This window comes from Leopardus geoffroyi, chromosome C1 (genome assembly GCF_018350155.1).
Source record: "Leopardus geoffroyi isolate Oge1 chromosome C1, O.geoffroyi_Oge1_pat1.0, whole genome shotgun sequence".
NCBI classification, from domain to species: Eukaryota; Metazoa; Chordata; class Mammalia; order Carnivora; family Felidae; genus Leopardus; species Leopardus geoffroyi.
Window position 1 is genome coordinate 19690795 of NC_059328.1, and position 14484 is coordinate 19705278.

General features: G+C 48.8%; 2 protein-coding genes across 5 annotated transcripts in view; both read left to right on the forward strand.

The window, feature by feature from the left end:
• The window catches only part of CEP85 (centrosomal protein 85), a 36325-nt gene extending 25223 nt beyond the window's left edge, over positions 1-11102 (forward strand). For all 4 annotated transcript variants that reach the window (XM_045476178.1, XM_045476176.1, XM_045476177.1 and 1 more), the window contains 7 exons: positions 2239-2391; positions 2618-2769; positions 3919-4033; positions 5147-5197; positions 7570-7677; positions 8803-9028; positions 9404-11102. In XM_045476178.1, the coding sequence (XP_045332134.1) occupies positions 2239-2391; positions 2618-2769; positions 3919-4033; positions 5147-5197; positions 7570-7677; positions 8803-9028; positions 9404-9564 (966 nt within the window). In that variant the 3' untranslated portion in view covers positions 9565-11102. The remainder of the gene's footprint in view (positions 1-2238; positions 2392-2617; positions 2770-3918; positions 4034-5146; positions 5198-7569; positions 7678-8802; positions 9029-9403) is intronic.
• Positions 11103-11385: 283 nt separating this feature from the next.
• SH3BGRL3 (SH3 domain binding glutamate rich protein like 3) lies at positions 11386-13821 on the forward strand. The gene is made up of 3 exons (XM_045476183.1): positions 11386-12477; positions 13106-13273; positions 13390-13821. Exons 1-3 carry the CDS (start codon positions 12430-12432, stop codon positions 13453-13455), a joined length of 282 nt encoding a protein of 93 aa, XP_045332139.1. The 5' UTR covers positions 11386-12429; the 3' UTR covers positions 13456-13821.
• Positions 13822-14484: the final 663 nt, after the last annotated feature.

Consider the following 14484-nt stretch of genomic DNA (forward strand, 5'->3'; position numbering starts at 1 on the left):
TGGATGCAATATCTTCTCTCTCTGATAATACTGATTATAATTTTGGCATGTCTACATCTGCTTATAGTATTGTTTCTTGTTTTTTTCAGAACCTTTTATTTTGTTTTGGTGTCTTTCATGTCAGAGGCTTAGTGATCCTTGAATGAATGGGCACTTCTGTTTAAGAATGAAGTATTTAAAAACTGGATAGAAGCTCTAGCTTCGTGATAGTTGACTGGTGGAGTTCACTATAGGATGATCAGACTTGGACTACCTTCTCGCTCGAGGACCCTCAAATATTAGTATCTGAGTATCTTACCTCACTCTCTCCAGAAAAGAATCTTCAGCCTTCTGCCTAGTTGTGAGGCTAGGGACAGGAATGCTTTTGGCTTTTAGGATCTTAATACTGAGAAGGAGATTAGGCTTAGAGTCCCACAGTTCTCTATATAGATTTTTACTTATACTTCCTTGCAACCCAGTGCTGCACGCTCTGCTGTGACTGATATCCTTGAGTCTGGAATCTCTCTGATTTCTCTGGAGAATCTGCAGTCTCCTATTGGGGAAACTTAGGGTGAAAATGGTATCCAGCTAACCTGTATATAGACTTCCAATGTGTGCCCTATTTTTCAGATCTATGGCTGATACCTGCCTCGGATGTACCTGGTGCTTTGAGTTGAGAAGTACTGGGAGGGTGTGAAGGGCACATTGTTCTCCAAATTGTCTGTAATGCCCACTGTGGTTATAACTCTTTGAGTAATTTATCCCCTGTCCACTTTCATCTTCTGTAAACACGTTGAAATCTCTCATATACTTTTATCTCTTCCTCTATTAGCTTTTTAAAATTAGTACTCTAATTTCCTTCCTGTCATTTGAGAGATGTTTTAGAAGAAGAGATAAAGGTCTTTGGGTAATCCACCATTTTTTTAAACTCAGAGTTGGTTATCAGCATTTTCAATAAGTTTCCCAGCTGAGTCTGATGCATATTAAAATGTGAGACTCACTGGTTTAGAGCTTGAAAGGGTAGCGATTATACCTGGGATAAAGCCTTTGACTGATTTTCAGGGATCCACTCTTAGTACTTTCTTACCTTTGGATTAAATTAGGTCTGTGTCTCCTTTTGACATCAGTAGATATGCCTTACTTTTTCTCTACTTTCTCTAGCATCCTTTTTTCATAAGCCAAAGAAAAAACCATAATAGTGGAGAAAAAGTGTACATTCAGCAAATCTTGGTTGAGTGCCCACTTTGTGCCAAGCACTGAGCTATGGCTTTTATGTGTGGGGGCTATAATAATAAGCAAAATGGACACAGCTCCTCCTTTCAAGAAGTTTACAGTCTCATTAGCCCTTCCAGATGATTGCTTAGCTTTAAATCACATGTTCTGTTCAGGGAAGAAAGCATTACCTATTTCACTGGAACAGACCAGACCACTATGAATAACAAAGATGCTCATATTGTTTGGCAAATCCTAAGAGTATAGAAGTTTTTTCCCAGAACCCCAGGACAAAAACCAGATGGATTCTTTATTACATGCATACCTTGTTTTATTGTGCTTCACTTTATCGTGTGTCTCAAATACTGCATTTTTTACAAATTGAAGATTTGTGGCAACCCTGCCTTGATAAAAATCTTTTGGTGCCATTTTTCCAACAGCATTTGCTTATTTCATGTCTCTGTGTTATATTTTGGTAATTCTTGCAGTATTTCAAACTTTCTCATTATGATTATGTTTGTTTTAGTGACCTGTGATCTGTGATTAAGACTTGCTGAAAGCTCAGATGATGATCAGCATATTTTAACAATAAAGTATATTTTAATTAAGACATGTACATTGTTTTTTAGACACAATGCTATTGCACACCTCATAGACTACAGTGTAGTGTAAACATAACTTTTATGTGAACTAGGAAACCAAAAAATTCATTTGATGTGTTTTATTGTGATACTCACTTTATTGCAGTGGTCTGGAACCAAACCTTCAGTGTCACCCAGGTATGCCTGTATGTAGAAGTGCTACCAGTTTTTAAAAACTCCCCAAGGAGCCCTTCTTCCCTACCCTTGATTGGAACGTTCAGGTGTGTTAACTCTGCAGTTTATGCCCTAATTTCAAATGGCAAAATTTGAACAGCTCCCTGTCTTCATTGTAGTAGAACGACATTTACAGCTCTAAGGGCAGAGACAATGGTCATTTCAGAAAAAAAGGTGATGTTCAGAGTCCTAGAGGAGTCAGTGGAGACAGATTCTTGACTTCTTTCCTTAGGTCAAGGGTCGTGATAAACATATCAATAATTTGAAAAAGAAATGTCAGAAGGAATCAGAGCAGAACCGGGAGAAGCAGCAGCGTATTGAGACCTTGGAGCGTTACCTGGCTGACCTGCCCACCCTGGAAGATCATCAGAAGCAGAGCCAGCAGGTAGCAGCAATGTCTGGGCATACCTGGGGCTAGCAAGGAGTGTCCAAGCAGGGGGACTTCCTCAGCCTCTGCTGTATGCAGTTACCCTGTGGCTTCCTAAAGGAAAAACCCAAAGGAGTCAAGTCCAGACTCACATCTGTCCGATTTGCAATTGGACTGCACATTTTTTTGAGATACGCAGTATTCCTTGGCTTATTGACCGTAAGTATGGGATCCTGTCTCTCAGCTTCAGGATTCTGAATTGAAGAGTACAGAGCTGCAGGAGAGAGTAACTGAGCTGGAGAGTTTGCTGGAGGAAACCCAGGCAGCCTGCAGAGAGAAGGAGGGTCAACTGGAAAGCCTGAGACAGAGAGGAGCAGAATTCTCCAGTAGACATAGGTAAATAAATACCCTTGTGTAGTTGAGGAAAGGAGTGGAGAGTTAGGTCTATCCTACTTACTACCTGTGTGACTTAGAGCAAATCACTTTACTTTTCTGAGCTTCGTTTCTTTGGAATATGAATAATAGGATAGCTGCTTATGGGCAAGGAATAGGTCTTTGAGATGGAGAGTGGAGGGTGTAGTAGTGCAGTGGGGGTTTGTCATTGTATCCTTTGGAAGGTCCAACCCAGTGCCTGGCATCATAATAATAATAATAATAATAATAATAATAATAATAATGGATAGTAATCCTTGAGTATGTATGTGTTGAGCGAAGGGAACCACTTTATATACTGGGAAATTAGTTAACTGTATATTTGCAAAAGCAGATCCTGATGTCAAGGGTGGAGGGTGGGGGGTGATCTACATTTTGAACCTTGTAAGCTAAAGGCTACTAGGAACATCTGTTTCTCTTCAGCCCTAGGGATTGTTCTCGATTGCCACAACAGGTTCTAAGAACAAAACAAGATGCCATAATGTACTCTCAGGGTATTTTGAGAGCCTCTTCCATATCAGTTGCAGTTTCTGAAAATGTGATGGCTGTGTTTCGACAGCCTCTTGGACCAAATCCAGTTTCTAATGGGATGGATTGGATTTCTCATCCCAAATTCAACCATAGTGACCCTGTTGTTTGTCTCAGCAGATGAGCCATAATGAAAGTGATTGTGGGGATCCATTGGAGGAGACCTTCGGTTGGAGTCAGAAGAGAGGTTGGGGTCAAAGTTGACCCTGCCCCAGACTATGTGTGCCAAGAAAAAAAGATTTTGTTTTCCAAAATTTCTGCAGTATACATGTATGACTTTTATAATCTAAATACATGTGATGAGTGTTTATTTTTAAATATCAAAACAAATATAAAAGAGCATTGGGCAGGTAGAGAATTGGTGGAAGAGTGGATAGATGCTGGCCTCTAGGGAAGAGAACTAACATACGCTAGGCAACTTGTGTGTGGTACACCCTATGTTACAACAGACCTAACACATTATCCCCAGATAGGGCTTGGAAGGGCCTGAGCGTCTTACCCCAAACGTACAATAAATAATAGAATCAGGAGTCAAAGCCACATCTGCCTGACTTCAAAATTCTTAAAGAGGCCACTGTCTTTCAGCCTGCAAGATAAGCAGTGTGTGGAGGAGGCCAGTGGAGAAGGTCCAGCCCAACAGGGAGAAGGTCCAAAAGTGGAAATGGAGTCCTGGCAGAAAGAATGTGATTCCCTCCGAAAGGTGACTGAGTGTGTCCAGGCTGTAATAGAGGGCAGGCTGAGAAGGAAGAGAAGATTGTGTACTGGGAAGGAACCATGAATTTCTGGCCCTGGGCCACCTAAGATGCATTACCCAGAACTTTCCTCTCTTTTCTGAGAAGTCACCCCTGCATAATAAGTTTGCATTTTAGATATTTATTCTTACAACAGGCAAGCAGAATTAGGAGAGGATATGCTTTTGAACATCCAAACTAGATGCTCCAAAATGGTACATTGATGCTTGGTGCACTTCATTCATGGCTTAGGCCCCACACAGAACCTCTTGCATTGGGCAGAGTTCTAACTGGCAAAGTGGCCCTAATTTAGCAGAGAAGAAAGAGTCCAAACCTATTAGTGAGACTGATAGGTAGGTTAAAAAAAAAAAAAAAGACCCAGAGGGGCACCTGGGTGGCTCAGTTGTTTAAGTGTCCGACTCTTGATCTCAGTTCAGGTCATGATCTTTCAGCTCATCAGATTGAGCCCCGCTTGCGCTCTGTGCTCACAGCACAGAGCCTGCTTGGGATTCTCTCTCTATCCCCCCGCTCTCTGCCCCTCCCCTACTTGCTCTCTCAAAATAAATAAATAAACCCCAGAAATGGTTCAGAGAATACCTGAGGTCTCAAAGGACAGGAAATGGCCTATTCGTGGTCTCTCCTTGAACAGCCTTGTGACCAAAGCTATAAATAATAGCATTCATCACAGCTCTGGATAGGCCAGACTTCATTAAACTGAATTTTTGGTCCTGTCCTCTACTAAAGAACTAAAATGTACACTGGTTATATATAAAGTTTATTCTACTGGCCCACAGTTATCCGAGTGAATTCCCCATTTCCTCCCAGTAGTGGTCATAGTCCACATTACATTCCTGTTTAAACCTCTTTGTGAGTAGAGTACAGAAGTGTGAAGCTAGCTAGCTAGGATAGGGAATCTGGGTTTTTTTTGTAAGTAGAGCTAAATTGCCTTCACCCTGGTTTCACTATTGATTGGCTATAGCCACAGTGGCACTAATAGACCATAGATCCTGATGTAGCCTCTTGCCCTCTGACCTTACCATCAGCCTGTGCTTATAGCCTTCCTTGATAACTTTGCCTTTCAGATTGTGGAGAAGCAACAACAGAAGATGGATCAGCTGCGTTCACAAGTACAGGTGAGCTGGTGTCCTTATGACACGGTGAGCAGGACTTGATGGAATCTCTAGAATTTGGCCAACTCTATATTCTGTGTCATACAATTTGCTCAGTGTTAGGAGTATAGCAAGAATGAGACCCAATCAGTGCTTTTAGCCTACAATCTTGTGGGGAAGAGGTTTTAGCACAGTATTAGGAGAACAATGTCCTTGCTGCTTTGGGGGAGCATAGAAGAGTCAGTGAGAGCAGGGCAGGTTAAGGAAGGGTTTCTGGAGATCATGAGCCTGGAACAAAGAGGAAAAGTTAGCTAGGCAAAGAAGAGCTGAATACTTTGGTTTTAGAATTCCAGATAGAAGGAATAGCACACGGAGCGCTTGGGTGGCTCGTTCGGTTAAGAGTCCAACTCAATTTTGGCTCAGGTCATGATCTCACAGTTCATGGGCTCAATCCCTACATCGGGCTCCATACTGACAGTGCGAATAGAATGTAATTTAGGTGTGAGGTAGTCAGATTTGCAACTCAGGCTTGAGTGTGGAAAGATTGGCACTTGGAGAGAAACAAGGCTGGAGGCTGGTGGATTATTGCAGAAATCCTGGTGAGAGATGATGAAGGAACCTGGCAGCATAGCAAGGAGAAGAAGCTGTGAGGGACAGATTCAAGTGAATTTTAGGAAGTGGAATTAAGAGGAATCAGTGACTGACAAGATGTAGGGGGTTAGAGAATAAGGAAAAACTAAAGACAACTCCTGGTTTCTATTTTGGGCCAGAGTAGGGAGGTGTCCTTAATTGGGTTCTCCAAAAAACCCTAGGTAAAGCAGGTGCACTCAGGTTCTCTTTGGACTCCAAAAGAGGTTTTCTCATCAAAACTGTGAAATGCACTCACTCTGAGAGCAGCTCAAAGCTGCAGTCCTGCCTTTGCCATCATGTAGGTTGGGCTACGTCTGTCTAGTTCCCCTATTTCAAGTCCTATAAGAAGATAGTCAAGCCTAGTGAGTGTTTATATCCACTTAAAATCCCAGGTTCCTAGTAGAGCTTTTAATGTGTCTCAAATACATACCCTGAAACCCTCAGCTCTCAAAAAGGTTGAAAAAGCCCAACTTTTTTTTAATATATATATATATTTTTTAAATATTTATATTTAAGAGAGAGTGCGTGAGTGGGAGAGGGACAGAGAGATGGAGAGATAATCTGAAGCAGGTGCCAGGCTCTGAGTTGTCAGCACAGAGCCCAATGCAGGGTTCAAACTCACGAGCTGCAAGATCATGACCTGAGCCAAAGTAAGATGCTCAACCAACTGAGCCACCCAGGCGCCCCAAAAAAGCCCCACCTTTTACATTTACCCATGATGAAACTTCTCAGGCAAATTAAAATATCAGATGAATTTGCTGGAATCAAGTAGATTCAAAACTGTCACCTTGGGTATTTCATGGTGATGAGATGTTCTCCTTTGGCAGTTTTTTATTAATACAAAATGGGAAAATTCAGAAAATTTTTAAATACTTTATTCAAATAAGTTTCAAAATTGGGGGAGGGGAGTTGGAATGAATAGAATGAGAGGCAAAAAATAACAAACATAAATACCTCCCTCTCCCTGACCCTGACCATCCCTACACACACACACACTCTCTCTCTCTCCCTCCCTCTCCCCCTCTCCCTCCTAACTAGATTAGGTGACTGTGGGAGCACTCCTACCCCTTATCTCTGTCAGAAGCATTTAATACACAGTATTCTCAAGGGCTTTGGCTGTGGGCTCCTCAAAGACTGGTATTGTTTGGTATTCTTTTCAGTATCCTCAGTGCCTGTCACAGTGTTCAGTAAGTACTGAACTCAACTGAATAGACATTTCTTGCCCTCAAGAAAGTTATGGAGAAGGGGGGGAACCATGTGCACTGCGAACAAGTGTACTCATGAGCCATGATGGAAGTATGAGTAGCAGGGCGAGAGTAGGATTAATAGAATCTGATTTGCGGATTAAGGAAGGCTCAGGTGGGCCTTGAAGGTTTCCTGGGTTATGGAGCAGAAGAGTAGCCTAGACAAAGGGGAAGGAGAGTGAGCAAGTTTGGAGCTGGAGCCTTTGGGAATGAAGGCTGTGCAGTCATTTGATGTGGCTGGAGTAGAGGCTGTGTGGAAGGTGAAAAGAGATGTGGCTAGAAAAGTTGGTAAGGGCCAGACTAGTCTGGAATGCCCTGCTGAGGAGCTGACCTCTAATTGGTCAGCAACTATAGGAGGGTTTCAAAGGGAAGTAGCAGATCAGGGCTTTTCTAAGATAATCTCTAAGCCGTGTATGGGTGGGGTGGGGCTTTACTATATAGTCCAGGCCAGAGGTGACATGGTCTAAACCAGATTTGTTACTCCTCATATGCAATCCTACCACTACTTGCCCTGGGATTCAGAGCCTAGAGCAGGAGGTGGCTCAGGAAGAAGGAGCAAGCCAGGCCCTGAAAGAGGAGGCCCAGCGGAGGGAGACAGCCCTGCAGCAGCTTCGCACAGCCGTGAAAGAGGTGAGCAGCAGCATCTGGGCCTCGTGGTACTGCCTCCACAAGCCTGATTTCTCAGTGTACCTTCCCCATCCCTACTCCCACAAGAGCCCTCATGTTTGAGAGGTCCCTGCTGAACAACTGTTTTTGACAGAAGAATGGAAAGGGACGCCACATCATCCTTTCTGTTAAAGGTCGTAATCCCATCTTAGGCCATATTTACCCAGGAATGTGTTTTGGATGCAAGAAGTCAGTCTCTCTCCCTTTGTTTTCCTTTAGCCACAGGTTTGTGGGGTTGGGGAGGAAGGGTTCAAGAAGACTGAGAGCTCGGTGGTCCTCGTGGAGTATACAGAGCTGTCAGCAAGGGGTGACCAAGTTCACTGACCTAGGAAGGAGTCTCTCAGAGCTGGGATTGTCACATGGCCCAGTGTACGTGAAAGGCTGGGACTGGAGGAAGAACTCTATTCAGTGTTTTTAAAACAGAATAGAGGGAGGGAGGGGAAAATGGGTTAAGCTGTTCAGGGAGAGAGAGAGAAGGAGACACAGACATACATGAATAGCTGGTCTTTGTAGAAAAGCCTGATTCTACTGAGGTGAAGGTGTAAAAATGCAAGCAGGGCACATTCCAGTGCTGTGTCCTCCAGGTGCCTAGCTCCCTCAGGCCCCCACCCAGTGGCCACTAGCTGTATTGTTGTCTTTCTTGCCCCCTTTATTCCTCTGACACACTCTGATCAGGCTGGCTGGTGGCCACTTTTGTCAGGGTGGCAGGGAGAGATTGAAACCAGTGTCTCCTCAGATTTCACAGTTCACATTAAGCCTCCTCTAATAGCCTGGTTAACAGAGTTGGCTGAGGGACTGCCTTCAGATAGAGTTCCGAGGGGCGGGAGTATCTTCTCTGGTTCCTGAACAGAAACCTGGAGGCTGATGACTCAGAGTCTGCTGGGGAAGACTCCAGTACTGGAACCCTATGGGCCTGACCTACCTGCAGGAGAACTTAGGCCCAGTTTTGGGAATAGGGGGAGTGCTAAGCCTGTTGGTAGTGGTGGGGAGGGGGTGATATCCCCTGTGACTCGTGTATTCACGTACATGTATAAATAGTCTGCCCTTCCCTGGGCTTGGGTTAATGTGTTTGCCCATCTGTCGGCTCAGCTTTCAGTACAGAACCAGGACCTGATCGAGAAGAATCTGACACTCCAGGAACACCTGCGTCAAGCCCAACCAGGGTCTCCATCTTCACCAGATACAGCCCAGCTGGCATTTGAACTGCACCAGGAGTTGGCCAGTTGCCTTCAAGATCTGCAGGCTGTCTGTAGCATTGTGACCCAGAGGGCCCAGGGCCATGACCCCAATCTCTCCCTGCTCCTGGGCATTCACTGTGAGTCCTCAGGCCAGTCTGGGACACAGGAGAGAGTGGCTTTCATTCTTCTGTCACCCCCATCCAATTTTCCCATCCTTTGTGTGATCAAGGCTCTGTAGACCTGGTCACTGCCCCTGGGAGTTTATGTGTTTTGCAAAGTAGATACTCAGTAAATCTGTTTTGGAAGCAGTCATCCTTATGGGTACTTGAATGCGGGACAAACAGAAAATGGCCCTTAGCAAGTTTTCAGCCCACTATCCCCATCTGCTTTTTTAAAAACATGTGTTTTAAGACCATGGGTCTCAAAAGTACTGCATATCCATACCACCCCCTCCATTGAAAGCATCTCCTAACTGACTCACTAACATTCTCTTGAAATGCTCTTCTCCCCAGCTGCACAGCACCCAGGGATTCAACTAGATTTGCAGAAGCCAGATGTGATCAGGAGGAAACTAGAAGAGGTTCAACAGCTGCGCCGTGACATCGAGGACTTAAGGACCACCATGTCAGACAGATATGCCCAGGATATGGGAGAAAACTGTGTCACTCAGTGAGGAACGCTGGGGGTGGCATAGACTCCGTTCCCCCAGGGAAGATCTGGTCTGCTGAGAGCCCAGTCTTGCAGGTCCTGCCCTGACAATCTCTTGCCTCCTATTTGCTGCTATTCCCAGAGAGAAGGGATGGAGGGGGGTAAGAACCTGCATCTGGGGCCAAGGGCTGATTAAGGAACTGTGCCTGCCCTGCCCCACACTGGCTTTGCCTTGTTGGATTGCATTTGTCCTGTCATACTGATTTACCCTTCGAGGGTGAGTTACTAATTAACTTTTGCAGGTTAACTGATAAGTCCTCACAGACTGTTCCCAGCCCCAGGCTGACGTCAAAGGTAAACAGGCTGCTCACTTCCCTTTTCCGTCCTCTGGATGGATCCACGTTCATTCCCACTCCATACTTTGGTCCTGCTGATGTCCACTGGAAAGGCTGAGTACCAGTCACAGTGGCCATGTGAGAATTCTCAGACCAGTCGGCTAGCCTGCCTGGGATATAAGTTGGCTTTCGGGGTATTCTTTGGCCTGGTCCCACTGCTGCTTCCTCAGGACTCTTGTTCTCACAGATGCCTCAGGGTGATCTGTTTATTAGCAAAGCACCCACTAGAATTGGCCTAGGGATTGTATCCAGGTCTCCTTAATCTGAGCTGTCATGCCATTTTACAGGATACCCCATTCTCCAGCTGCTCTGTCCCATGGGGCCCTGGCCATGTGGTTAGCACAGCTCCCTTCTTTGTTCTCAGGCCATCCAGGTAGCCCCCTTGTAAACTCTTCTCTATGGTTCTGGGTTTGGGCAGGATTTTCCCTCATATTGCCACAGGGCAACTGTCAAGCTACTCACCTCCTCCTCCTCCTGGGGCTGAGGCCAGAGCCCAGTCCTGATTTGTGCCTCTCTTTTGTTTAGGGGCAGGGTCCTTTCCCTTTATTGCTCTGGGGCCCCTTTGAAAGTTCAGAGTACCCGGTATAGCTTGGCTCTAAGTTCTAGCTTTCCGTATTTGCTGGGTTTTGTTTCTCTGGGGCTTTTGGGGACCCTGTGCTTTCTATTTTCTCTTGCCTCCTCATGTATGGAGCATCTCAGAACACAATTGTTTGTATCCGGTTGTTGGGCTGGCCCCAGGCCTCCTCTAGATCTGGAGCCAGGCCAAGCCAAGGCTTTGTAAGGGTATGGAGGAACACTGAGCAGTTCAGAAGCCAGCCCCTGAGTTTGTTGCTAAGCTTTGAGCTGTCAGAGTAGCATCCTGGACCTCATTCTTGGGTCTGAATGAGACTCGTTAAGTGTTTTTACAATTTTGTGTCTTATTTATGGAGTGATGTATCCCTTCCATTCAGAGCAGCCCCACCCAGCCATCCCCTCAGCCTCTGGGCTCCTTCCTGCCTCCTAAAAGCAGAGCTGCCTGGTTGGTCTCCACCCTGTGTTGGGAGCCCAGCCACCATGCTCACGGGTATTTTTCCTCAAAGTTTATAAGCAGTTATTTATATGAATCCTTGTTATGTCAACTGGTTTGTATTGCCTATTTTGATTACAAAATAAAATATTTAACAAACTCCTCAGTTTTCTATCACCATTATCACCATCCCTTACTCCACCCCTCATTTTGCCTTATTGGAGCCAAGGCCCGGGTGTTTAGCCAAGTCCCCCAGACAGCAGCAAAGAGGGACCTTTGGCAGGTCCAGCCTCTCGTCTGTGTTTCTACCACTTCCGCTCCTCTGGTGTTCTCTATGGGGACAAATAAGATCTCTTCTGACACTACTTTCTATTGGGTGAAGCTGCCCTGAGTCATTGAGCAAGTCTGTCGTTGGAAAGAGTTTCAGTAAGTCTCTGAGAGGAAGTCTGCTTCTAGGTTGCTGTGAGGAAGTAGCTTCCCTGGAGCCAGGCAGGGCCCTGTTTGCCTCACGGAGCTAAGGTGGTCTTTCTGGGCTGCTGTTTGAGCCCGGGGGTGGGGTGGGGGGCCTGTGAGGGCAGTCCTGGCCAACCCCAGACAGACAGCTGAGCCCAATTTGGGCTGATGAGTCTCTCAACCCCCTGGATTTTTTCTGGGAGCAGGAGCAGCTTTAGAATGCCATCTGGGGTTGGAGTTGAGCTAGGGCCACCCTCACACCAGCTGTGGATCTTGAACAAGGGCGGGCCGGGCTCCCCGGAGTCCCGACCAACTGCTGCCTCCACCCGTTCTAGAGCTAGCAAACTCTTACCTTGGCCTCCATCTGGTGCCTTGAGGGTGTGGCCCTGTCTCCGGCCACCACCCTTCCTTGTCTAGACTTGCCTGAGTAGAGAGGAACTTGTGGGGAAATCTCCCAGCAGGGGCTGTCCCTGCTTTGGTGTGCCATGGGGTTAGCCATGTATGAGTGTCACCCGGGGACTGTGGGAAGGGGTCCCTTGGAGCAAGATTCCCTAGCCAAGGAACTGTAGGTTTCAAAACAGCTCAAGCCTTCAAAGCTCCAGCTGCGCCGTGCTATCGTGGCACTGAGGGTGGGTAGCTGGGTGCAGCAAACCCGGGCGACGCTGAAAAGGCCTTTGCCAAGCCGTCACCCAGGCCCTCCCTGGCCTTTCCGGCCACCAGCCCCCTCCCCCCACCTCACGCTGAACCCCAGATCAGGGAAGGCGCGGGAGGGGACGGCCTCGCGCAGCACTGGGGTCCTCGGCGCGCCCCGTCACTGAGGGGGAGGGGAGGGGGCAGCGGCGCGCGGGGCGGGGTCGCGCAGGCTCCGCCCCGGCCGCACGCCTGCCCGCGCCGCCCATTGGTCCTGAGAGCGGTGACTCGCGGGCAGAGCAGGAAGGAAACCGCTCCCGAGCGCGGCGGCGTCGTCTCCAGGCCGTGCGGCTGCCGCTACAGCCAGCCATCCGTCCGCTTGTCGGCTTGCCAGTCCACCCGCAGCATGAGCGGCCTGCGCGTCTACAGCACGTCGGTCACCGGCTCCCGCGAAGTGAGTGCACGCCCCGAGTGAAAGCTCGGGCGGCGGAGTCCGGGCGCTACGGCCCGGCGCCCGAGACCCGCCCCCAGGGCGGAGCGGGGGGGGGGGGGGCGAGAAGGTGCGGGGCTCGGCCTCCTGGGTCGAGTCCCAACGCGGGCCCCGAGTCTGTGCCTTGAACCCCTCCGTTGGGCATCCTGGATCCTTAGCAGCCCCAGGACGAGCTGCCCGCGCCCATCCCATCTCTCAGACACGCACTCTCTGCAACCCCCCTGCGACCCCGATCACGTCCTGATCGTGCTCTTCCTCTCCCCCACTTTGTGTGTACCTAGGCAGGGGTGGCCCCTTAACCTGCCTCCACCAAGGCCTGCCCTGCCTTCCCCTCGCTGAGTTCCTGGTTCTCTCCACTCTGAACTTTATCCCACTTCGCTTCGTTCTGACTCCCCTCCGCATGGTGGTCCCTCTTCTCATCCTGCCCCGCTGCAAACCTGACTCATCCTCCTAACTCCCTAGTGGCCAGAACCCTCGCCCAGGGTGTGGAGGGACACAAAAACTACTGGCCACAGTCCCTGTCTTTCTGCCCAGGTTTCCCCCGTAAATCCTCCAGCCTGCTCACTAACCCCTGCCCGCCCTCTACCCCCAGATCAAGTCCCAGCAGAGCGAGGTGACCCGCATCCTGGATGGGAAGCGCATCCAGTACCAGCTAGTGGACATCTCCCAGGACAACGCCCTGCGGGATGAGATGCGAGCCTTGGCGGGCAACCCCAAGGCCACCCCACCCCAGATTGTCAACGGGGACCAGTACTGTGGGGTACGAACCCCGGGGGTTGGGAGTGGGGAAGTGTAGGACTTCTGCTGACTCAGAAGTCAGACCTGGGACAAAACACCAGCACTCAGGTTGACCATCTCTCCCCTCCCCTCGCCTAGGACTATGAGCTTTTCGTGGAGGCTGTGGAACAAAACACACTGCAGGAGTTCCTGAAACTGGCCTGAGCCCACTGGACTCCCATCACCACGTCCCCCCGCAGCCACCGCCGGCCATGAAGGACCTTGTGACCAACTCCCTGTCATTCCTAGCCTTCCGACCTTGGAATCTCTCCCCGCAACCCAAGCCCCCCTCCTCCCCTTCTCTAATTTAGCCCCCTCTTCTCCATTCAAAGGCAACATTCCTTACCCACTAGTCTCAGAAATTGTCTTAAGCAACAGCCCAAGTGCTGGCTGTTGTCAGCCAGGCCCTGAGGCTGCCACCCTGCCTGGCACTGGCTGATGGGCACCTTTGTGGGTTCCATTAGCCAGGGCTCTGCCAAAGGCCCCGCATTCCTTGTCCCCTAGAGACAATTAAATGTCCCATTCCACTGACACCGTGTCTGTTTGATATGGCCTGAGTCCTTGGTCTGAGCAAGGCTGGTAGATGGGATTGTCTGAGGCCGTGGTCCCACGGGCAGGTCGGTTGGGCCGTCTCCTGTGTGGCACCTCTGTGTATGATTGCGCACGTATGTGGGTGTGTGTCTGGCATATGCATAACTGTGTGGACCAGCGTTTCTCCAGTGTGGGTGGGTCACTTCCTGATTCACATGCATGTGATAGTGTCCTGACACGCCCGGCTTGGTGAGTGTAGCACATCTGTATGCCTGTCGGTAATGTGACCGCGCCATGTGGCTGCCTGCCTGGGTTCCAGCATCCTGGCTAAGTATGGGCGTGTCATGGAAGTGGGTTCATGGCTGCAGTTCTGCCAGTTTGGGCACAGTGGCTTTGTGCAGAATGTTGGGGAAGTGGCCACATGTGCGTGTGGTTCTCTGTGTCTGTGCACAGGGACCTGCTCGCGGCACGCTTGCACATGAGGCCCTTCTGCACCAGCTGAGGCTGAGCTGGAGCCTGCCTTCCCTCCACTGGATCTGCTTAGCCCTTCTAGGGAGAAAGGAACCTAGAGGACAAAGACTCAGCAGCTAGGCCCGCCAGCTGGAGCTCGAGTTACCGAGGGGCGGGTCTGCACCGCCCCTTCCCCCGGCCTTCTCTGGCGCC